We start from the raw sequence: 22,502 nt of genomic DNA, 5'->3' as shown, positions 1-22,502 counted from the left end.
CTTCCTTTGGGCTGGGGAGCCTGGAGACCAGGCTCTGTGAGGACAGAAAACTTATCTGTCTGGCTCATTGTTGTTGCCACAGTATTTGCTTAATACCTATTTGAGTTTTTTTGCTTTTTTTTTCTTAATACCTATTTGTTAAATGATTGAAGACTTGACAGCCACTCAATACAGAGAATAAAGCAGGCTAATAAACTGGGAGGTGTCAGGTTCCAGAATTGTTCATGATTCTTTCAGCTTTGTTCCTGACTTCTAAGACTTACATGGAAGTCAAATGGGATCCTGTTGTCTGCTATTTAATTTCTTAAGGACTAGGCTTATTGAAAGTACCTCCTGAGCTAATCCTGTCCTCTGGGGTGGTTTCTCCTTTTATTATGCATCCCAAATGAACAGGCTTCACCTCCTGGGGTCCAGAGTGGTAGAACCTAGGCCACAGGCTGCTGTGTGCTCAGGGATGGCCCTTTCTCTGCATCCCTTCAAAAGGCCACAGAAGGAGGAAACAGGAGGAAGAAAGGGGCCTTGAGGTAAGAAGATTTGTTCAAACCCATGCAGCAAGTATGGGAAAGGCTGAAAATCCAATTATCCAGCGAACACCCTAGTTCATTTTCACTGTGCTCCATGGCTTCTCCAAGTGAGCCAGCTGGAAATAAGTGCTCATCCAGGAAAATGTTAGAAGTTAGGGCAGTGTCTGCAGCCACTAACAAGCAGTTTCAGGAACAGATATCCACGTCACAGAAGGAGACCAGCTAGGACCTGCCATGGAAGCCAGCAACTGCTCGGGAGCCTGGAGGAGGAGAGAAGCAAAAGGCGAGAACAGGCAGTGTGCCTGCCCACAGCCCTAAGCGGAAAGATTTCACTCATTTGTTCCAAGGACCATGCCTCTGATTCTCATTTCCTGCTGGCAGCTTTGACTCGCTGGTTTGAGTCTCTTCCTGAAATGTCTTGGAGCTTGGAGGACTGGACAGGGAAAGGCAGTTCGAAGCAGTGTTGGGAACCGCATTCATTTGTTCAGCCCTCTGGGTACATGGAAAGTGTGGAAGGCACTGGTTTTAAGGCAGGGTGGCTACACGCCACTTGCTGTGACCTTAGCAGGACATGTGATGGAGAGAGGACAGGCTTTAGACCGGCAGGCACAGGTGGAATCTTGACTCTGCCCCTGAACCTCTAATGACCCACCAAGCTACTTCATGTTGCCAAACTTGGTTTACACTTGTATCAAAGAGTAACCGGGGCTGAGGGAATAACTACATAAAGCACCCAGCACAAGGATTGACACACAGCAAGGAGGAGCATGGCCGGAGGCTCTGGAGCATTGTTAGAGTCAGGTCTTGGGACACTGTCTCCTGGTTTCTCTCCCTTGCTCCTTCCTGCATATTTGCCATTCTCATGGTGACTGGTTGGCATACAAGCTAATTGCTGCTTACCTGGAGAAAGTTTCAATGCCCAGGTTTTAAAAGAAAGGTGGAGAAAACCAGCCAGAGTGGCCATTGGTGAGCCCCGCTGTTTGACAGGAACTCATGCTCTCTCACCCCAGAAAGAGAGCTGTAGCATTAGCTAGATGTGCAAAAGTTCTACAACTTGACTGATAAGTTTTGGGCGGAATACACAATTTCAGTTTGTTTGGAGAATCCTGTGAATAGAAATTGAACACACAAAAAAGGACTCAACCAGGGCTAGGGGTGTAGCTCAGTGCTAGAATCTTGCCTACCATGCTCATGGTCCTGAGTTCAATATCCAGCACCACAAAAAAAATGCAAGCCAAAGAAATGGCATTTCCAGAGAAGCTTGCCAACCTCACTCTGCCCCTGGGCTTTCTTTTTTTGTTTGCTTGTGCTTTGTTTGTTTGTTTGTTTTTTGGTAATGGGGGTCCTTGCACTGGTGGAGCAGGGGGAGCACCACTGAGCTAAATCCCCCACCCTGCCCCTGGGCTTTCTAAATCAGACCTGCAGCCCTCCTTTAAGACTCCAACCCCTCCTGGGCTTTCCTTTAGCCTCTTCCTCTAGTGACTCCGCCTGGCTGTCCCCAAGCAGGAGGGCCTCTGAAGAGCACCAGGTGCTGAGGCTCCTTAGAGGAGCCCACGGAGCCAGTAGTACCATGGGGAAAGGCTGACACCTTGTGGCCAGCTGGCAGCAGTATCCTTGCTCTCTGGGTGAGATGGGTGAGGTGCAGGCAATCTCCTTCTGTAAGGGCCACCACAGACAAGCAACTTCTGTCCCAACCGCTGCAGGAGCCCTGGAGCACCCACAAAAGGAAGGTCCATACATGAGTCATAGTGCAGCTGTCCAGGAAACTTTGTGAACCCTGAAATTTGAACCTCATATAATTTTCACATATCACAAGGTATTATTCTTTTAATATTTTTCAATCTTTTTAAAATGTAGAAAAGGAGATGGAGGATAGCTTAGTGGTAGAGCACATACTTAGCCTGTACAAGCCCCTGGGTTTGACTTTCAGAACCAAGAATAAATCAATAAATGCCATTCTTAGCTCACTGGCTGTGCCAAAAAACAGGTGGCAGGCTAGATTGGGACCATGCACTCTTGCTTGCTGACCTCTGGCCTGGAATGCCTGTCCTCTATGCCTTGGCTCCCAACACTCACCACCAGTGTCACACCTGGCATCTCTGTCATGGTTCTGTCAAGAAGAAGCCCCTGGTGTCCCTCCCCCAACAGAGATTGGGGACCTGTCATTGCTGGTTTTCACACATTGCATGTTGACACACAGACTCATTTGGTGATCTGTGCTAAGGAGCATATAAAAGCCCCACTTCCACCCAACCCCAGTCCTGGGAAATTGAACCCAGGGGCCACTGTACCACTAAGCTACATCTCCAGTCCATCATTTATATTTAGTTTGAGACAGGGTCTTGCTAGGTTGCCCAGGTGAGACTCAAACTTTTGACCTTCCTGCCTCAGCCTCCCTGAATGCTAGGATTACAGGTGTTTGTCACTCCACCTAGCTTCAAGAGCATAGAGTCTTAACTAACATTAGCTTAATTTTCATTTATTCATTCATTCATTTGTTCTAACAAACTCACTCATTGAGAACTTGTTTTTTCTCGGGCACTGTGATGAGACAGCATCATCCCCCAAGATGCTCATTACCTGGTTGGGAAGAAGGATGCAGGAGGCAAGTGTTATGATGGGGAGCCCCAGGAGATGTGGGAGCCCAGAGGATGTTCTTAGCCTGTGGGTGGCAGTGAGGGAAGGCTCCCTGGAGGAGGACAGCATCTCTGAGCTACCCCAGGAGTGTAACAGGGAGGGGAAGGTGAGGCAAGGCCAAGGAAAGATGCTAAAAGAAGAGTTCTTTTAGAATTACAAGGATCAGGCCATCAAGAACATAGTGAAGACTCAGATGTATTATCTGTCCCCAGGACTCCCCCAGACTTGACTGCAAGCTGCTTTAGGTTTGTGGAGGAAGATTTAAAGAAGCTTCCCATTTCAATTTATAGGATTGGTTATCACTGAGCCTCTAAAAAGCTGGCAAGGACACTTGATTGCTCCTCAGGCTGTAAATAACCCCCTGGAGTGGGGCGGCCGTGATGGCCAGAGACTGGAGGGGAGAAGAAGGTGTGGACTGGAACCCTCTGCTCTCGGCGCTCCTTAGAAAGGGCAGGGGGGCCTGAACAGAGCTCTGATGAAAGTGTACATTTGAGGGAGCACAGGAAAGGGAGGAAGAGCCATACCAGGCAGTGGAAATGGCATAGACAAAGTCAGCAAGGAGGAAGGGGGCACAGCCTGGTTGAGCGGTCCCAGGAGGGAACATCTCTCACGGGGCCCCTTGTCCTTGTGAGTCTCACAATCCCCACAGGCAGGTGTTATGTTTTTTTTCAACTCCACCAATTAAAAACCATGTGACCTTGGGGAGTTACTTAATCTCCTTCTGCCTTACTTTCCTCATCTGTATCTACTTTATAAGGTTGTTATGAGGGTTGAATAAATTAACATATGTAAAAGCTTAAAATGGTGCTGGCACTGGGGCTGGCTTCATGGTCTTGCATCCTCTGAAGTCCCTCAGGGTCCCATGCCCAGGAGGTGATCGGCCCTTATTTGGATTAATGCTCTGCTGTTAACATTTTAATAATTTTGGAACAAGTTTCATTTTGCACTGCGCCCCACAAATTCCCACCCTGGCAGAGTATGTGCTCTAAAATGTTACATTTTTTCATTTCCTTAGCGTCAAGAATAACAAATCTGATTCATTTTGGAAGTGAGGAAACTGAAGCTGGATAGTTTATATGATTTATAAGAAGTCCCACAGAGTGAGGGCTGGAGATAGATGAAAATTGTAAATGTAGAGGTGAGGGTAGGATAGTGACCCCCACCACCACCAGCTGCTTTGCCCTCAAAAGGCCTCAGAAGGAGGGGAGGGCAGGGAGGTCCTTTGAAGGAGCATAGAGAAGGAGACTTTAGGAAAAAGAGCATGAACAGTTGTAGAGGTAGGAGGAAAGCTGGCTATTTTAGGAGGCAAAGAAAAGATTCTCAGAGTAAAACATAGTGGCGAAGCCATGGAAACAAGGACTGGGAAAGTCTCTTGGATCTTGGCCACAAAGAAAGATTATAGATGTGCTCAGAGAAATGAGTTTCAGTAGTGTTAGGGCTGGAAGCCAGGTTTAGAGGAGTAAGCACCAATGGTGGTGGGGAGGGCCACAGGTCATTATTTAAGAAGCTGGGCCATGTGTCATGGTGCATGCCTATAATCCCTAATCCCAGCAAACCCAGGAGGCTGAGGCTAGAGAATCACAAGTTCAAGGCCAGCATGAGCAATTTAGGCAGACCCTGTCGCTTAAAAGATAGGGCTGGAGATGTGGCTCAGCATTTCCTGGGTTCAAATCCCAGTACCATGCGTACGCACGCACAAAAGCCAGGATAGGAAAACAGAAAAAAAAGGAAAGGAAGGAAGGGGGCTCTATGAAGGGGGCGGAAGGATGAGCAGATCCCAGTTAGGATGGAAAGGAAGGACCAACAGAGGCAGTACTTTAGCCAGAAAGAGGTGTACCTCTTTCCCTGGTCTACAAGGAAAAAGAGGGAGGAGTTGTGACAGTCAAGGCAATGGGACTGGTTATCTCCCCGGACATACCAAGGAGTTCTCAAAGCAGACATCTCAGGGCATTGCAGCTACATGGGTAAGCACCCATTCCTTGAATCACATTGCGTTCAATTACTACCTGTGGTGACCCAAAGCAAGTTAGTACTTTGGTGCCTCCATTTTCCTATCCAGAAAATGGGGACAGACATAGTTGTTGTCAAGATTAACTCAGTAGTGTCTGACACATAGCACATGTCCAGAATAAGATAAGTATTAACAACCATAACTCCTGGCTCTCTTGTGACACCCCCCCCTCCTCCTGTGTGCTGGCATTGGTCAGCTCACTGAAGGGGGTCCCATGTTTCTGCTTAACTAAGAGGCTTTTCAGGAAATGAGGTCATAAAAGATGAGAGGTGATTTGGAAGTGGTACAGCACCTGCCTTGAGGAATTTGTCACACAGTAAATGTTACCAGACATGTAATAAATGCTTATGAGCTTGTCCTCTGTAATCAGCGCCCTCTAGCATGTTCCCTTCCCCAGTTGCTCCTGGTCTTTGGCTACAGCCACACCCATGGCAGAGTTATCAGCTGTCAGCTGTCTCCTGTCTTTTGGATTAGGTTCGTTTACAGGGGTTGTCTCATTGCTAAAAGCAGTAAGAATTGGAGAATGTTTTACAAACACGGCCAAATGTCTCAGCAGTGAGAACCCAGTGCAAAGTGTGCGGGGTGCTTCTCCTGCACCACAGAAATCAGAGCTGGGGCAGATCCAGCTGGCCCTGCCACCCCAAGCTTGTGGGTCATTGCAGAATTGTTCACAAAAATTCCCATTGCCTTGGATTTTGTCCGGGCCAAGGGCAGAGATCACAGCACAATCTCTCAAGGGACAAAAGAGAAGGCTGTTGCTTAGGATGGCTTGGAGCACTTTTGGTAGCTATCCAAAGCAGCTATTGTTCATTAAACCTGCCTTTCCCTCTAGCAAACAAACAGCTATGCTGAACACCACATATAGAGCTCTAAGAATTGTATGGTTCTCTAAAGATACAGTGCACGTGGCCAGCATAAGACTGTGCAGGGCTAAGAAGTTTTTTGACTCTCAAATCTGGGTGGGTTGGAACAAATGAATAGTACTTTCCCAAAGTGGCCTGCACAGAGGAAATGTGAAATGGCCTAAGCCTAAGAGAGTATCCTAGCTTGTCATTCCCTGACCTGGGCTGCCTTTCGGGGCATGGGTCGACACCACAGGCATCACAGCATGACCGAAAGCTTTAAGGCAGTGAGGATGAGTTCAGCAGACACCTCGCCCCATTCATTAACACCAGGCTGGACGAGTCTCAAAGTCCTGACATTTACTGTGACAGGAATTTCAAACTCTCATCTTCCACGTTAAATATTTGATTGATTTATTGGCTTCCTTCTTGTCTGTATAGAAAGTGAGGCCATGTTCCATCCAAAGCTGAAGTTTGGAGCTCTGAGATCTCTCAGAGCCAGATCAGACCCTGCGCCATATCCCATTGTTTGTTGGAAGAAGAAATCTATATGTGAGCTACCAATGAAAGTTTGGGAAGATTCTCCACAACGTGTGGGAGCTGCAGCAGTGGGCAAACATGACAGGGTGTCCAGCTTCCTGCTTTCTCCCAGGGAGAGAAAGGACAATGAGGTGGAACAGAGAAATAGCTGAAGGCCTTCAAATAGTTATAGCAAGAACAGGCTTTGACTGCTCCTGAATATTCCTATCCTGCTCCCTGCCCACCAAAGAGCAAACCCTGCAGGTCTCCACCTATCCTATCTCTTGTCTGATTAGCCACATTAGTCCTTTAGGTCTCCTTGTAGATGTCACCTCAACCGAGAAGGCCTCCCTTTCCTTCTCAAATTGAGTCCCCATGTGCTTCTGGGGCACCTTACCTCTGCACTACACTGTGATTTGGTCAGCCCCACTTGACTGATGGCACAGAAGATATTTTATTCATCTGCATGACCCCTGAACCTCAGGACAGTGCTTGACATGATCACTAAATATTTACTGAATAGCTATTTATTTGAAGGCCTTTTATAGTAGTAGTAGTAGTAGTAAGTAGTAGTAGTTAGAGCAACTACAGGACACAAATATGAAAACTATTTCAAGAAATTTACAACTGAGATAGCAAGGTGCGGTGGCACATTCTTGCAACTTCAGCTACTCAGGACTGAGGCAAGAGGATCTCAAGTTTGAGGCCAGCCCTGGCAACTTAGTGAAACCTTCTCTCAAAATAAAAAATCAAAAGGTCCAGGGGTGTAGTTCAGTGGCAGGATGCTTACTTAGGATGCAGGAGGCACTGGGTTCAGTCCCCAGCACTAAAAACAAATAAATAGAAACCCTCCAAAACTTACCAGGCAAGTGTGATGGTGCACACCTGTAATCCCATCTCTCTAGGCTGTGGCAGGAGGATCAAAAGCTTAAATCCTGCCTGGACAATTTAGCTACTTAGACCTTGTCTCAAAGTTAAATTTAAAAAAAAGGGCTGGGAATGTAGCTCAGTGCAAAGGTCTGGGTTCAATCAGGAGTCCTTCCCTCCAATCTTAAAACTGGTATGTATCCAACAATTAAATATAATACCAAGTACTATTTTAAAGGTTAAAACAGGAGTACAAGCAAGCAACTTTGACGGTTAGGAAGGTTCTGAACCTTGAACATTTCTCATTCACAGTGTTTTCTAGTTCAGAATCCCCATATTGGAATGCTAATATGGGCTAAGCTTGTGGAGTTGTAATGATTCAGGTGCTTAGGACTTTTATTAGAATTTGACTTATGCTCTTTGTTCTGTTCTTCTTGCAATTGCCCTAGGAATATCTCCATTTACTCTTAATTGATGTTTGTGAAATACCTTGTCTTTGCTGAAAGGCTGTAAGTGTTGAACTTTATTATTGTGTTTCAGTGGTTATTAATAAAGCAGTGCCAACAAGATTACACAACAGCTTGGATCAGGAAGTGAAACAAGGGCCACGATCCCACTAAAGCTACAGGGGATAGGGATTTGGGATGGTAAAATGTTAATTACCCAAGATGGAATGTGGGCTAGAGTCCAGCACTGTGCTCCTGGAGATCATTTTGGTCCCAGAGGCCTGGGATTGGCATTTTGGCAGTGGGTCCTAAGTATCCTGCCCTCCCTGGCTGAAATGTGTATTCACTTCCATGAAAGCTGCCACAAAGAACTCAGTGGCCACGAGCCAGGAGGACATGGCTTGCTCAGCATCAGCTATCCTGGAAGCTTTCCAGGAGCTGAAGGGTTGTTCCAATAGCATTTAATCAATTATTTATTTCTAAGGCGATTTTTAAAAATCTCTCTCTAGACTTTATTTCTCCTTGTTTCCTGCTCTTGAGGACTCTCTCCAAGGAACAAACAAGATCGATGTTCAGGGTTTGGAGGCGGGAGGGTGGTGCTTGGCATACAAAGATGGTAAACGTCCATTTACAAAGCTGAGAAAACGAATGTAGTTACAGATGTGCTTCTTGTCAGGAAACGTCAAGATTGTTTAATTTAGGATGGGGGTGGGGGGTGGGAAAGGATACCGGGGAGGAGGTGGTGGAGGCAATGACAGTCACTCCATGTGTAGTCTCCAACAATATCACTGCTAGAAACCGAGGAACCTGGATTCCTTAAGAAAGGTTTTTAAAATGATGGGTTGGCTGACAGATACGAGATACAGGCACTAAAGCATAACTAGAATACTGAAGGTTCTGCAGCCAGAGAGAAGACCCAACCCAGGGCCCGCCAACCACCTTTTATCTGGATGACCTTGGGAAGGCTTCCTAACCTCTCGAGCCTTAGTTTCCCCACCTATAAAAATTAGTGTATAAAGTAACAGGTTTAACCAGATCATCTCTGTGAAGAACTCAGTACAGTACTTGGTACATAAAGACGCACAATAAATGCGACCTTAGTCATTAGTATTGTCACGTACTGACCAAATAAGCAGACTCCTCCCCGACTCCTTGCTAAACAATTAACTGTGGTACAGAATCCGGATCTGACGGGCGCACCTATGTGCCCAATAAGGTACCAGGAAAGAACTCAGTAGGAGTCAAACCAATAGCGTTAGCCCTTCTTGTTGGCCGGGCTGTCTTGCCGTTCCACCAATGGTTTGAGGATTTGACTTGGGAGCGACATCCTGACAGTCCAATGACGCACGACCAGCCCACACTCAGCACTTCGCAGGAGATAAATCAAGGAGCCGGTACACATAGATTCCCGTTATTAGGCAGTGCTGGTTGGAGAGAGGCACTTAGGGGAAACAGAACCCGGGAGAGGAACTAATGAGCTTAAAAAAAAAAAAAAGAAAAGAGAAAACACGATGGTTGTGCGAAGCGAGCTCAGCCGCCATCATGCTCTAGTTTCCCTTGCGCCTCTCTCCGTCTGCGACCAAAGAAGCGGCCTCTGGGATGCTGAGGGGGTGTGTCCCCGCATGATTGGCGCAGCCCGTGTAGCCAATCCTAGCTCGTCAAACGGGAAGCATTTAGCCAATGAGGGGCGACGGCAGCGGCGCGGAATTGGAGGGGCGGAACAGCAGCTTGACGGACACAAAAGCCAGCCAGTGAGAGCCGGAAGCATCCTCCCTATGGCCAATGGAGTGGGGCTCTGGGCGGGCTTTCGAGTGTTTGTGTTGTGGTTTTGGGGGAGGGAGGCGGAGGGGAAAGTTTGTTTATTTTGTTTTTAGTTTCTGGGGTCCCCGTGCTTCTGGAAGGTGAAGCGGGAGGGAGTGACCCCCCGCACCCCTCAGTCCCCCTGCGACGTCGCCTCCATAGTCTGCAGAGAAGCGGGGACCGCGCACATCGCCTCGCCTCACAGAAGAACACCGCGCATTCGGAGCCGGCGCGGCTCGGCGGTGAGTGAGGACCGGGGCCAAGTGGTCTTTCCCCTCCCCCGCGCTCCGCCCTGTCCTAGCCGGGCAGCCTGGGGTGGGCGAGGACCTTCGCGGGGGCGCGCGGCCCCGCTCTCTGAGGCGCGGCTTGTGCGCGTCCTTGAGAGTGAGCGCGCGGCGGGAGCGGGCCGGGCTGGGGGCGGGAGATAGGGCGGGGGGAGGCGTGAGCGCGCGGAGTCGGCGTCGGGTCGGTGTGAGGCGAGAGGGACGCGGAGAGACTTCTGGAGCGCGTGCCGGGGCGCCTCGTGTGGCCGGGCGGGGACGGGCGAGCGGGCACGCGCGACTCTCGCGTCACGCGCCGGCAGGTGTGAGCCGGGCGGGCTTCCGGGTGTTGGGGGGGACCCTGGGGGCCTGGGGGCCCAGGCGTAGCGGCGCAGAGATGAGGCCCGCGGGGTGGCGTCCGCCTCTGCTTGGCGGCGCCTGGGAGCTAACTTCAGGCCTGGAAGCCTTGCGCCTCTGCCTGCGGTGCAAGACCTGCGTGATGGGGCGAATGCATTCATTCCCCAGCCGAACTGGCCCGGGTCTCCACGCTCCTCCTCGGATCGCTGCGGGTGTGGCCCCAGGGAGAGGCAGTTCTGACTTTGGAAGAAGAAGCGAGGGGTTGGAGGAATGACAGCGCTTGAAACTGCCGGGGAGTGTTTGCCACCTTCCCCGGATCTGATGCCCTTTAGATTCAATTAGCGAGTTTATAAGCCCATAGTGGCCAAAAACTGGATCCTGCAAATACACTACGGTGGTTAACGACACCCAGGAAACAGCTACATCTCGTCCAAAACACAAGGACCAGCCCATCCTTAATTCTTTGGGCAAAGGTTACCAGTCTGGGACATTTAGACCCTTGTTTTCTCTTGTTATCTTTTAGCTATTTTGTTATTTTTGACTCACCGTGAATAAAACAAATACGAGTCAATGAATAAAACATCATTGGTGTCCCTTCAGCACTTAAGTATATAGAAGATGTATAGAAATCACACATTTCAGCATTTTCTGTAAGTTTAATAATTGCCGTTATTTCTCCTTTCTGGGAGATTTCTGTAGTATACGTTTGTAATTGATTTGGAGAAGCATAGGTGATCTTGGTTTTCAAACTGTAGATGAACTTTTGGTAGTGTGTAAATGGTTGAAGAGCAGAGCTTGTAGCAGTGTTGCACCTCGAGGGTGTGAGGTATTGCTGTGGATAGGTAGTGGGAGAGGTACATGTTCCTCCACTTAGGCTCATTCGATGGTAACCAGAACACAGATCAGACTGGCTTGTCCTATTTGGGGTACAGTGATGATAAAAATGATGTCTATATTTTCTTAGTCTTGACATTTTTAAAGTTCTTAACCCAAACATTATTCAAACAGTGTTGTTCCTGGTAGGATTTAAAGAAAAGTAAGGAATTCCCAAGTTGCTTGTCTTTAAAGTGACACTATTGGGAAAAAATTTTTTTTCTCTATCAAGTAGAGGCACTAAAAATGTTTTAAATTCAGAACAATACCATTTGTTCAAGTAGCAGTGATACTGTTCAGCTAAAATTCATTTCATCTCTCTACATCCCAAGCTCTTTAACTTTTTCCCTCATCTTACCTCATGTCTACAGGGTTGGCATTATTCTTCTTCTGGGGATTAGAAAAAGGACCTCCAAGAGCCACACACCTAGGAAGTTCAAGGGCATAGGTTTAGTCTCAAGTGTGGTTTCAGTGCCTGTAATTGCTTCATTTTTCCTCCTAAATTATCTAAAGGAAGAAACGCAGAAAGGACATGGGAAAATGGAAAGGAGAATGCCACTCATTAGTTTGGCCATGCCTAACTTAAGAATTTAATGTTAAGTCCATTCTTTGTTTTTGGGAATAAGAACATTTTTACAGAAGTACATCTAAGCTGTTTTTATTTCCCCTGTTTGATTTTTATGAAGATTAAAAAAAAGCATTTTATTATCCAGTAATTTCTGGTAGCTTTGCTTACCTTCTCCTGATCTTCTGTGGTATTTGCTCTCACTGTTGTAGGTCTTGCCTCAGAGAGATAGATCTGAAATTGCTGAAAAGGACTCAGTGCTGTTCTCTTCTGAATTACCGGTGAGCCCTTACGGCTAAGCCAGCCTAGATTAAACCTAAACTATGCTGAGCTTGCTATATCATGCAAGAGTTGCACCTTGGTTATCCAGATTGGGATCAGTGCTTACACCTGTGATTCTTCCTGTGTCTCAACCTGATCTTGCTTGCTTTCTCCTTTCTCTGCCCAGCATGACACTTCCAGAGACCTTGTATACTTTCCAGCTCAGCTGCCTGCTTACCCTTTGACATTTACAGCCTTTTGACATTGACAACTGCCTCTAGTGTTTCACCCCTACAGATTGCCCCCACGCTGATCTTGAAACAGTGCTTTATGTTTTCTGCTCTTTCCCAAATCTACCAAACACTTCAGTTTGAAAACTGTCAGTGGTGTTTCATTGCCTAGAGGGTTTAAACTCTTCAGTCTGTTATGTAAAGCTCTCTGGACTAGCCCTTTCCAATAGAAATAGAAAGTAAGCCACAAATGTAAGCCACATATGTAATTTAAAATTTTCCAGTAGCCACATTAGAAAAGTAAAAAAAAAGGGATGAAATTGAGTTTCATGGCATTTTGTTCACTATATCCAAAATATTATTTAAATATAAAATCAGTAAAATTATTATGGAGATACTTTTTGTTCCTTTTCCCACTGTATTAAGTCTTTGAGATCCAGAGTGTATTTTTCACTTATATACATCTCAGTTCAATCTAACCACATTTCAAGTGTCAGTGGCCACATGTGGTTGGTGGCTACCATGTTGAACCCCACAGCTCTACACCATATCCTCAACCTAGCTGAAGGACCAGACCTGGGTAATTCCAGCCACTGGCCTCTTGATTATACAATTCCCCTCGCCCAGAACCACTTCCTTACCCAAACAGGCTAACCATCCTTGGTAAAAAAAAAAACTCAGAAGGACCCCAAGACAATCCCTAAGCTTCAGTTTGCACCATCTTGTGTAAAACTTTTGAACATTATTTTTGGTATCACTTTTTCTCACATAGTAATTACAATATTTTATCAATTTGTAGTATAATCAAAGATAAGTCATAGTTACTGACCAGTAAGATTGAGCATCTGATGAGCTAGAACAAATGCCAGTCAAATAGAGCCTCACTGTTCTCATCTGTCTGTACCTGCTGAGTAATTCTCTGATTGTCTTGTAGTATACGTTAGTGGCTGCTTCTTTAAGACAGTGTTTTCAAGACAGACTTTTGCCTTCTTCATCTTTACATCCCTGCTCCTGACCTTTCCTATAGTGAGTAGTCTATAAATATATTAGGGGATTGAACTCAGGCCCCTTCACGCTGAGCTACATCTTTTTTTTTTCCTGGTACCAGGGATGGAACTCAGGACCTTGCGCTTTTGAGGTAGCCATGGTGCCACTGAGCTAAATCCCCAGCCCTAATTATCTTAAATAGGTGAACAAATGCTACCTTGTAATTGTTTCTTTTTATGTGCTTTTACTTTTCAGTTAGAAATTAAAATATAAGCCCTTTGAGGACAGAGGTCATGAATTATGAAAGAGTGTATAGCATATTTTCTTGCTTCTTGTCATCTCCTCATTCTCTGAAAGCTTCCTTGGTAAGATATGGTTAACATAGAAAAAGCTGTGAATAAATAACAAGTACAACTTTATATATTTGGAGATTTGCTTTTAAAAAATTGACTATATTTACATATGGTAAAAGGTTTTCAGGAGGGGTCAAAAATGAAGTTTGATGTTAATGAGATTTATTTTCTTTTGTGGTTTGTACACTGGCTCTAAAAGCAACTTCAAAAGTAGAGCTACAGAGTAATTCCATCATTCTTAGCATTCATGCATAACTGTAGAGTTAGGGCAGAACTGACAAGTCTCTGAAGTAGGAGTCAAAAGTCCTGGGTTTGTTTGTCACATTTTCTTCAGTACCAACTATATTCTAAGAACAGGAATGATTGGTAATCCAAAAGCTATAGTAAAAAAAAATTACAGCCCTTTAACATAGAGGGAAGCCTGGGAAGATTTCATTTCTCTCTGCTCCCTTATACAGTACTTTACTCATTTCTAGCATAGTCTACATTCAAGTTTTGAGACGTCTCACTAGATTGTAAGTTTTGTAAGACCAAGAGTATTTTATTCACCTCTTCACCGCTAAGCACACATACTCTACCTGCCATATTCTACATTTGAAATACTTATTGAAAAATCTAAAATAAATTACTTAGTAGTGTATAGCCCTAGTTTTTTCTTTTACATGTAGAAAATTCTGAATGTCAGAGAATTGTTGAAACTGTAGTGAGAATAATCTTGAAACTACAGACCTCTGTGTGTTATACTTCATTATAAAATGTTTACTTAAGAAACAAGTATAAATATGATCATATTTCTCACCTACTTAAAAGTGTTAACAAGACCCCAAAAGGCTGCCATTGCCCTCTGTAGAATATAAATTCCACAAGAACCTGAATTCTTGTTCTTGTCTAATTCACTGAGTGCCCAGTGAAGACCCTTCTACTGTCGCCCGCCTCATTTCCTGTCACTCTCCCCTTGACTGCCTGTCCTCTTGCCGTACTGATCCTTTTCAAGCTTCTGAATTACATGTGTCTCCTACCCAGGGTACTGGCCTGCACATGCTGTTCCTACAGCTGGAAGCCCCATACCCTGACTGTAGCTGATACCTTTTCTGTCCTCAGAGCTGAGTTTATATTTTACTTTATTTTTATTTTTTTCTCGATACCAGGGATGGAACTCAGGACCTTGTGCTTGTGAGGCAAGAACAGTGCCACTGAGCTAAATCTCCAGCTGTATGTTACTTTAATGACTTCCTAATCATCTTTACCCAAAATTGGCAGATACAGTGTTGGTTGGTTTGTTTGTCCTACTGAGATTGAACTTGGTTACACCTCCAGCTTTATTTTTTAGTTTGAGTTTTGAGGCAGGATCTTGCTAAGTTGCTGACTTCTCCAGGCTCAGCTGGAACTTGGGACCCTCCTGCTTCAATACTTGATACAACTATGATGAAATAAACATTTATTTTGTGTGTTATGTATCCCTTTCAAGAAAATAGCTACATGAATAAAAATACTTTGCATATTTGTATCACTTACATCTAACACTGTGACTTCACATAGAGTCTCAAATTTTTTTTCAAATGAAGTTAGAAAAGATAGCATTTAGAGTAGGATTTGAAAAATCTCAGACTGAGCTTGTAACTCATTGTAGAATACAGTGTGTTTGGCCTGTGTATGGATGGCCCTGGGTTTGATGTCTGGCACATACGTTTATGGATTCACGTATTATACATAATGTTAAGTATGCTAATAGTTAAATATGGGAAGGATTTTCCTTTTTTTAATTTATTTTTTATGTTTTGGTACCAGAGATCAAACTTGGGTCCTTGTACTTGAGCTTGCGGGGCAGGTGGCGGCACCACTGAGCTAAATCCCCAGCCCGGATTTTCCTTTTTAAATTGCCTCTAGGTTCTGTCTTTCTTTTTCTTTATTATTGATAGCTTTATGGGATACAATGTGATGTTTCCGTTCATTTATATATTGTATATATTTTTTTCTTCCTCTTTTAGTTTTCTTTTGTATATGTGTGTGTGGGTGGCACTGGGCATTGAACCTAGAGCCTCAGTCATGCTAGGCAAGTACTTTGCCAGTGAGCTACACCCCCAGCCCTATACTTTTTCTGAATTGCTACTTTTAATAGGTAAACATTTTAAGATTACAGAGAAAATATTGCAATTAAAAATTTTAATTTGAAAGTTTTATTTAGTTATTGTAGGATTTAGTGAATATCCTGTTAATTCTTGTTAGTAGAAATAGAATGGTTATTCCTTTAAAAACCTTATTATGTCCTAAGGATGCACGTGACTGCATTCTCACTGGACATTTGAGTGCTGAACATTGTGTTAGAAGCCAGGATGACCAGGATGGGACTAAAAGAGATCTTTGCTCCCAGGGAGTTTACAGCCAAGTAGGTGAGACAGACGTGGACCCAGATGAGTGCCATTTGGTGTGACAAGTGCTGTGGTGCAAGAGGGGGCACAAGGGTGGGACCGGGGTGAAATGGAAAGTCATAAACACGACTGGGAGATGTTCAGAAAGTCTTCCCAGGGAAGATAAAGATCACGTGATGTTGTGGAGGAAAGGAACATTTTAGGCAGAGGATACAGCCTGTGCAGAGGCATGAAGGAGTGTGTTTAGTGTGCTTTGTTAAGCTGATGTTGGGGTTCGGGATCCATCAGCTGACTTAACAGGTTAACTGTGACATCTCAGATTCTTGGACTACAGTAGGAAATGACCTTATAAATAATTATCTTATTCAGTGCATATAAACTCATAAAGGCATTAAAAAGTTCCATTCCAAGATAATTATCAGTTCAGGTGTGGTGGCACACACTTGTAATCCCAGAGGCTGAGGGGAGAGGATCAGGAGGTAGAGGCCTGCTTGGGCTACATAGCAAGACCTTGTTTCAAGAAAACACACACACATACACACACAAATTATGAACTAGAACAGTGCTTGTTATGTCTAGTTAGTATGCTTGCCTGAATAGAGTACTTGTAACCGTGCAAATGGTATCAGGTGAAATTAGAAAGTGGTGACTCATGTTAGCTTATCTGTCAGAGCAGAGAATAACGGAAGTGAGTGACCTCTGGATCACCTGAGGCCAGTGCTGATGTCATCTCAGATGGGCCAACCACTGAACAGTGAAAGGGAGCAGTCAGAAAGGACTACTTAGAAGAGCTTCTGGGTCCATGGCCTAAGAAAAACAATGCCTACAGCTTGAAGGTCTTTACATATCTCTGTATGGCTCGCTGAGCTAGCATTAGTCTAATTCGATTTTCAACTAGAGTTGAAAGAAAGACAAACTGAATGGAAATGTAGCCCATTTTCCTTTGTTTTTGTTGTTGATTTTTTTTTTTTTTGGTACCGGGCATCGAACTCGGGACCTTGAGCTTGCAAGGCAGGCCCCAGAACCACTGAGCTAAATCCCCTGCCCTCATTTTCCTTTGTTTTAATCCCTTTAATTTCAACAGTTCTTTTCTTTCCTGTTCCCTTCTGTGTTAGTTGGCTTTCTTTTACTGTAACAAATATCTTAGTTAAATCATCTTATAAAGAGGAAAGCCTTGGGCTGCAGGTATAGCTAAGTGGTAGAGTGTTTGCCTAGCAGAGTGATGGCAAACCTTTTAGAGCTTTCAGTGATACACACAGCCCGCTGCAGCACATGTGCCATAGGTTCGCCACCCCTGGCCTAGCATGTATAAGGCTTTGGGCTCAATCCCAGCACCACCCGCCCCCAAGAGGAAAGGTTCATTTTAGTTCACAATTTTGGAGGTTTCAGTCTATGATATAGGTTGTCTGGGTAGGTTGTCTTTTGCCTTTGGGCCTTTGGTGAAAAAGTACATCATGATGGGAGCATATGGTGGAGAAAGCCCTTACCTCATTGTAGTTGGGAAGTGCAGGAGAAGGGAAGAGGAGGGGTTCAGGGTCCCCTTAAAGGGCACATCCTTAGTGACCTAACTTCCTTCTACCAGGCCCCATATACTAAAGATCCCACCACCTACCTGCTGTGGACTACAGATCAAGCCTTCACCATATGCCTTTGAGGGACATTCACGATGCAAACTGTAGTGCCTTCCATTTTTCTCTGCTCATTACTCTTAAGTACCCCATTTCCCCAATCTACCCTGTCTCTTACCATTTTTGATTTTGTAATCACTAAGTTGTTTTCAAGAGCAGTTGTAGAATGTCTGTACCTTATTGGCAAAACAATATTTCTCAGCTTTGCACATTCAGAGTTTGATACTTTTCAGATGGGAGGAGGTGATCAAGCTCTATTCATGCTGATCACTCACAAGACGCTAATTAACCTATACTAATGTTAACTTCTACAAGTTCTGTGTATTCACTGATTGACTTAGATTACAAATGGCTAAAGAGATTATGTGTGGTAGGAAGAATGATAACAGTGAGAATTGTTTCAGAACATTGGAAAAGAAAGGAAGGATAAAAATGGAAGTAGAATAGGTGAGAAGGCAGTATCTTAAAGTAAGATGGAAAATCTGTTTAAAGGTAAAAAGAAAAGACCGAGGGGCAGAGCTAGAAGAGAAAAATTGAAGCTACTTGAAAGGAGAAGGTAGCAGGTTTGATGGGACCCCCAGATTCCTCTTGCTGGCATAGATAGAGTGATAATCATTAGAAATTCCTTGTACTATCTTAACACAAAGGGAGAAGTCATGGAATCTCATCTTGGAAACCTTGAGCTCAAAACAAATTTATATTGTTTTGTTTTTCTGTGGCACGCGGTAGATGGTTTGTACGTAGTAGGTGTAAACAGTCATAGAGGTGAATTTACAGACAGAAAACACTGATGAAAACTTGAAACTTATTCTGATTTTCACATCATTCTCTGGTTTGTGACAGGTGAACACATTTATTAATCCTGTTATTTTGCGAGTTATATTGTATTCTGTTCCTTCCTTACAGTGCTGATTTGTTAAATATATACATTTAATACATACCACAGTTTCTGTAGTGCTGTTTTGACATGTCTTTATTTTTTAAATATATAACCTAGGAGCTTCTAAGGGTGGAGTGGCCCAGGCTTCCTTACTTGGATGTCCCCTAGTCAGTAGATGAAGAGAAATGTCTTGAGCATCTGCTGGGCACAGCATTCTGATGTGGAGAAAAGAGATCCAAAGGAAAAGATGAAACTGCTGCTCTCCACTGAGCTACATGTTTTCCTCCTGTGCAAATCCTGCTGATGGTGCATGATTCTCAGTGATATCCTTTTCATGAGGAGATATTTTACCCAGATGTGTATCTCTGTGAGACTTCTAAATATAGACTCTTTCTTGTTAGAGAAACCACGGGCAACAGATTTTAAAATAATCTTTCATCGTCCACTCCTTCATCAACTCTTTCACTATCAAAGTTTTATATTTTTATACCAGTACTGTGTATTTAACATTTATGTTGTTTCTGTATTGCAGTTTGGCTCAGTCCCATAAAACAAAACGACACAATAATTATTGATTCCCACTTAAGCCATGAAGAGGGTAACTGTGTCTCATTGTGAAAAGGAGATCTGTGTATGCCCCATGGTCCCAATATACAGTGGGTACACAAGCCTGGAGCAGGAAAACATTACTTTTAAACACCAAAATCAAAAACAAAACAGTGAAAAGGCTCTTTGTAGAAATAACAAAACAAGAGAATGAAAATGCAAGACATCACATTTCAAGCCAGTAAGGAGTGGTTTGAAAACTTTAGAAGGGGGACCTCTCTACTTCACCCCCAACCTCCCCAGCTTGTGACTGCCTCAGCACTTTGGATAGCACCCCGTGCTTCCCCAGACTTGCCAGAGGTGGGCTCAATTGCTTTGGAAGCTGGTGCTGTGGAAGCTTACTTGCTATACTGAAAAATGTGTATTGTATGTTTTTTTCTCTTGTTTTTCTTTAACTTCCTTTTTCCCATCCTTGGGTCTGAGACCCATCCAGGATGCTTTTCAAAAACATAACTCAAGGGCCAGGGATTTAGCTCAGTGGTGCTGTTGCTTGCCTTGCAAGCGCAAGGTCTGGAGTTCAATCCCTGGTACCCAAAAAAACCCCCCCAAACCAAAAAAAATGTAACTTGAGGCTGGGGAGGAGACCCTGCTTCACCCCTTTCTATGTTGTTGACTCTCTTGGGTCCCATCCTTGATAACCCATCCTCCCAGTTCCTGAAACTGGAAATCTAGAAACATTGGCTCTTAATACCCTGCCCTTTACCTCTTTTCTCTGTGGCATTGTGTGTGTGTTTTAATCTTTTTATTAGCATGTTTGCAATACATACTGAATATATTCATCGTGGGGCATTGGTACAGATATGTATCACATCTTGATCCTTTTTGCTGCTCCTTCTCCTTCCCTCCTTCCTAGCTCCCACCATCCCCAAGTCCCCTTCCTATCTCCACAAAGTCAGTTGCTCTGTGGCTTTGGACTTTGAGCCTCTTATTTTTGTTTCCATGCCACCATCCTGATTGAAAGTCATCCTCGGGCTGTGTCTTGATCATTTGGCTTTCTATCAGTTGTCCTGCTCCTGGTTGCCCTCAGGGAACATTTCCTACCTACTATTTTTCTTTTCCCTTCTTGATCAACCTGTGCTTTCTTACTCCAAATGCCTGTGTCTGAGCCAAGTGCCTTACTGCTTCCATCTATCAACTGTCATTCTCTAGTTTTGAAACCTGGACTTCTTCCATACAGTCTTCTCTCTATTTTCAATATGATTTTCTCCCTTCCTCTCCTCATGCTTTAGAAAAGCTTGATTTATTTATGTAAAATACTCTCTCTTCTTCTGGCTCCCAGTCTATTTTCCTTATTGTTAAAAAGCTTTCTGTGGGTGGGGGATTTAGCTTAGTGGTTCTGCTGCCTGTTTCGAAAGCACAAGGTCCCAAGTTCAATCCCTGGTACCAAAAAAAAAAAAAAGCTTTCTCTAAACTTTGTCTTCATAGAAGCTTTTCTTTTTCTTTTTCTTTTTGTAGAAGTATTGCTCTTTTATGTTTATTTTGTTTATGTATAAGCTGATAATACAACACTGCTTTAATTAATGTTCATATAATTTCAAAGCTTCATAGCATAAAACATACATGTGAATAATAATATTTTCTACAGAATTTCTGTTAATTTATTTTAAAAGGTTTATATTAGGCCAGGGATTTAGCTCAGTGGTTCTGCCGCCTGCCTTGCAACCACAAGGACCTGAGTTCGATCCCTGGTACCAAAAAAAAAAAAAGTTTTATATCAGACTTGGACCATGGCTCAATATATTTTTGTTTATAAAAGAATTTTCATTAGTTATAACCTCTACTAGGAATATAATGTTACTGGTTTAAAGTATACATTTGGTTTCTATGCATTAGAAGTTTATTTATAAACTTTCTCTCCAAAATGAATAATTTGATATTGAATAGAAAGATCTGATAAAAATTTTCCACATTTATAAATTCACAGTTTACCCCGCCACAACTTATATGCTGCTAAGTGAAGGCCTGTGGCTTAAAGTTTTCTCACATGTATAGTCACATAATTTCTCACGGGCATGGATTTTCATATGTTGATTAAGGTGTGCACTCTGGCTAAAGGCTTTCCCACATTCATTGCATTTGTAAGGTTTCTGTCTTGTATGTGTTCCTTCATGTTGATTAAGATGTGTCCTTTGGCTGAAGGTTTTCTCACAAAAATTACATTCATAAGGTTTCTCTCCAGTATGAAGTCTATGATGTTCAGTAAGAAATGTGATGCGGCTAAAGGCTTTCCCACATTGATTACATTTATAGGGCTTCTCTCCAGTATGGATTCTCAGATTCTGAGTGAAGGAAGAATGTTGATGGAAGGCTTTCCCATATTCATTGCATATGAAAGGTTTTTCCCCTGTGTGAATTCTCTGATGTTGAATAAGATGTATTCTCTGGCTGAATCTTTTCCCACATTCATCACACTTACAGGGTTTCTCTCCCCTGAGCACTATCCGAGGTTAGGTATGAGACAGATTGTGGCTGAAGCCCTTTCCGCATTCACTGGGATTTTCTCCAGTATGAGTATGATTAGTGAGAATATGTTGATTAAAGATTTTTCCACGTTCATTATATTCATAAGGATTTTCTCTTATATAGTTTCCCTGGTAATAAATCAAGTCTGAATTATGTTTGATGCTGTTTCCTGGTGTGTCATAATTAAAGGGTATTTTAATTAAAGGAACCCTCTGATGTATAAGGTTTGAATTCTTTTTATAATTCTCTTCAAATTTGTTACCTTTAATGCTTCTTCCTTGTGTAATCTTTTGGTGGGTGAAAGATACCTGTCCCAAATGTCTCTGCTGGTTTTCCTGGTTAAATTCAAACTGATAATCAAAATCCCAGAGTCCTCCTAAGATGGAATACCAGAAACTGTCTTCTGTTAGTCTTTCCATCATGATGTCACAGGTTTGATTTTTATCAGAAGTATTCTGGTTTAGAGTTGATTTTTTGATTTTAGGTCCATTATCCCCTTCTAGGTGAGCTCCCACGGGGTGGCCTCCTTCTCTCATCCACACCTCTTCCTGCTCCAGCTGAGTGATCATTGTTGGCTTATAAACCTGATACCCCAGAGCAACCAGATTCCTGTAGTTCTCCAGCATCACGTCTCGGTAGAGGTTCTTCTGAGCAGGGTACAGCTGTTCTCACTCCTCCTTGGTGAAGTCCACAGCCATATCCTGGAATGTCAGGGATTCCTGAGACCTGACTCTCTGTGATCCATCATCCATTTCTGTTTCCTTCGTGTTCCTTCCTTAGGTCACAACATTACAGGAAGAACATGGGCAAACACAGATGGTTTCTTTGGGTACCTGCATTCAGGCCCCAGCAGAACTGCTACACCTCTGCAGTTCCTATGTGGCGGTGTCACCGACACTTTGTTCTCCTCCAGCACAGCAGCTCAGTTGGAGGCACAGCAGCACTGGCAGCCTCAGCGTCACGGCTGGTCCTTGAGAGCTGGTTTTCCAGTCTGAATGTGGCTCCTTCCCCCAGTTCATTTATA

General features: G+C 43.9%; 1 protein-coding gene, 1 long non-coding RNA gene and 1 pseudogene across 5 annotated transcripts in view; 1 reads left to right on the top strand and 2 right to left on the bottom strand.

Annotated features, from left to right (window-relative positions):
* The first annotated feature begins 9,276 nt into the window (after positions 1-9,276).
* Tnrc6b (trinucleotide repeat containing adaptor 6B) overlaps positions 9,277-22,502 on the top strand; it is a 255,688-nt gene continuing 242,462 nt past the window's right edge. For 2 of the 4 annotated variants that reach the window (XM_013072455.3, XM_013072454.3), the window contains exon 1: positions 9,647-9,888. Coding sequence is in view for 1 of the 4 variants with exons in the window: in XM_013072451.3 (XP_012927905.1) it covers positions 9,358-9,597; positions 9,721-9,888 (408 nt within the window). In the remaining 3 variants the exon portion in view is untranslated. Of the gene's footprint in view, positions 9,598-9,646; positions 9,889-22,502 lie in introns of those variants that run through there. The other 2 variants (XM_013072451.3, XM_087213430.1) reach the window with 2 other exon arrangements.
* LOC110349374 (uncharacterized) lies at positions 10,911-12,245 on the bottom strand. Its single transcript, XR_002395279.2, has 3 exons — positions 11,873-12,245; positions 11,495-11,563; positions 10,911-11,180 (listed from the first exon to the last, which is right to left on the bottom strand). It is a non-coding gene; the product is annotated as an uncharacterized LOC110349374 (long non-coding RNA).
* Positions 20,716-22,236, bottom strand: LOC101721810 (zinc finger protein 713 pseudogene; annotated as a pseudogene).

The sequence above is a fragment of the Heterocephalus glaber genome, unplaced genomic scaffold (assembly GCF_053883595.1).
Source record: "Heterocephalus glaber isolate CG9 unplaced genomic scaffold, H.glaber_assembly_v1.0 deba00001444, whole genome shotgun sequence".
Lineage (NCBI taxonomy): Eukaryota > Metazoa > Chordata > Mammalia > Rodentia > Bathyergidae > Heterocephalus > Heterocephalus glaber.
The sequence above is the reverse complement of the archived record's forward strand: the minus strand, read 5'-3'. Positions and strand labels throughout refer to the sequence as shown.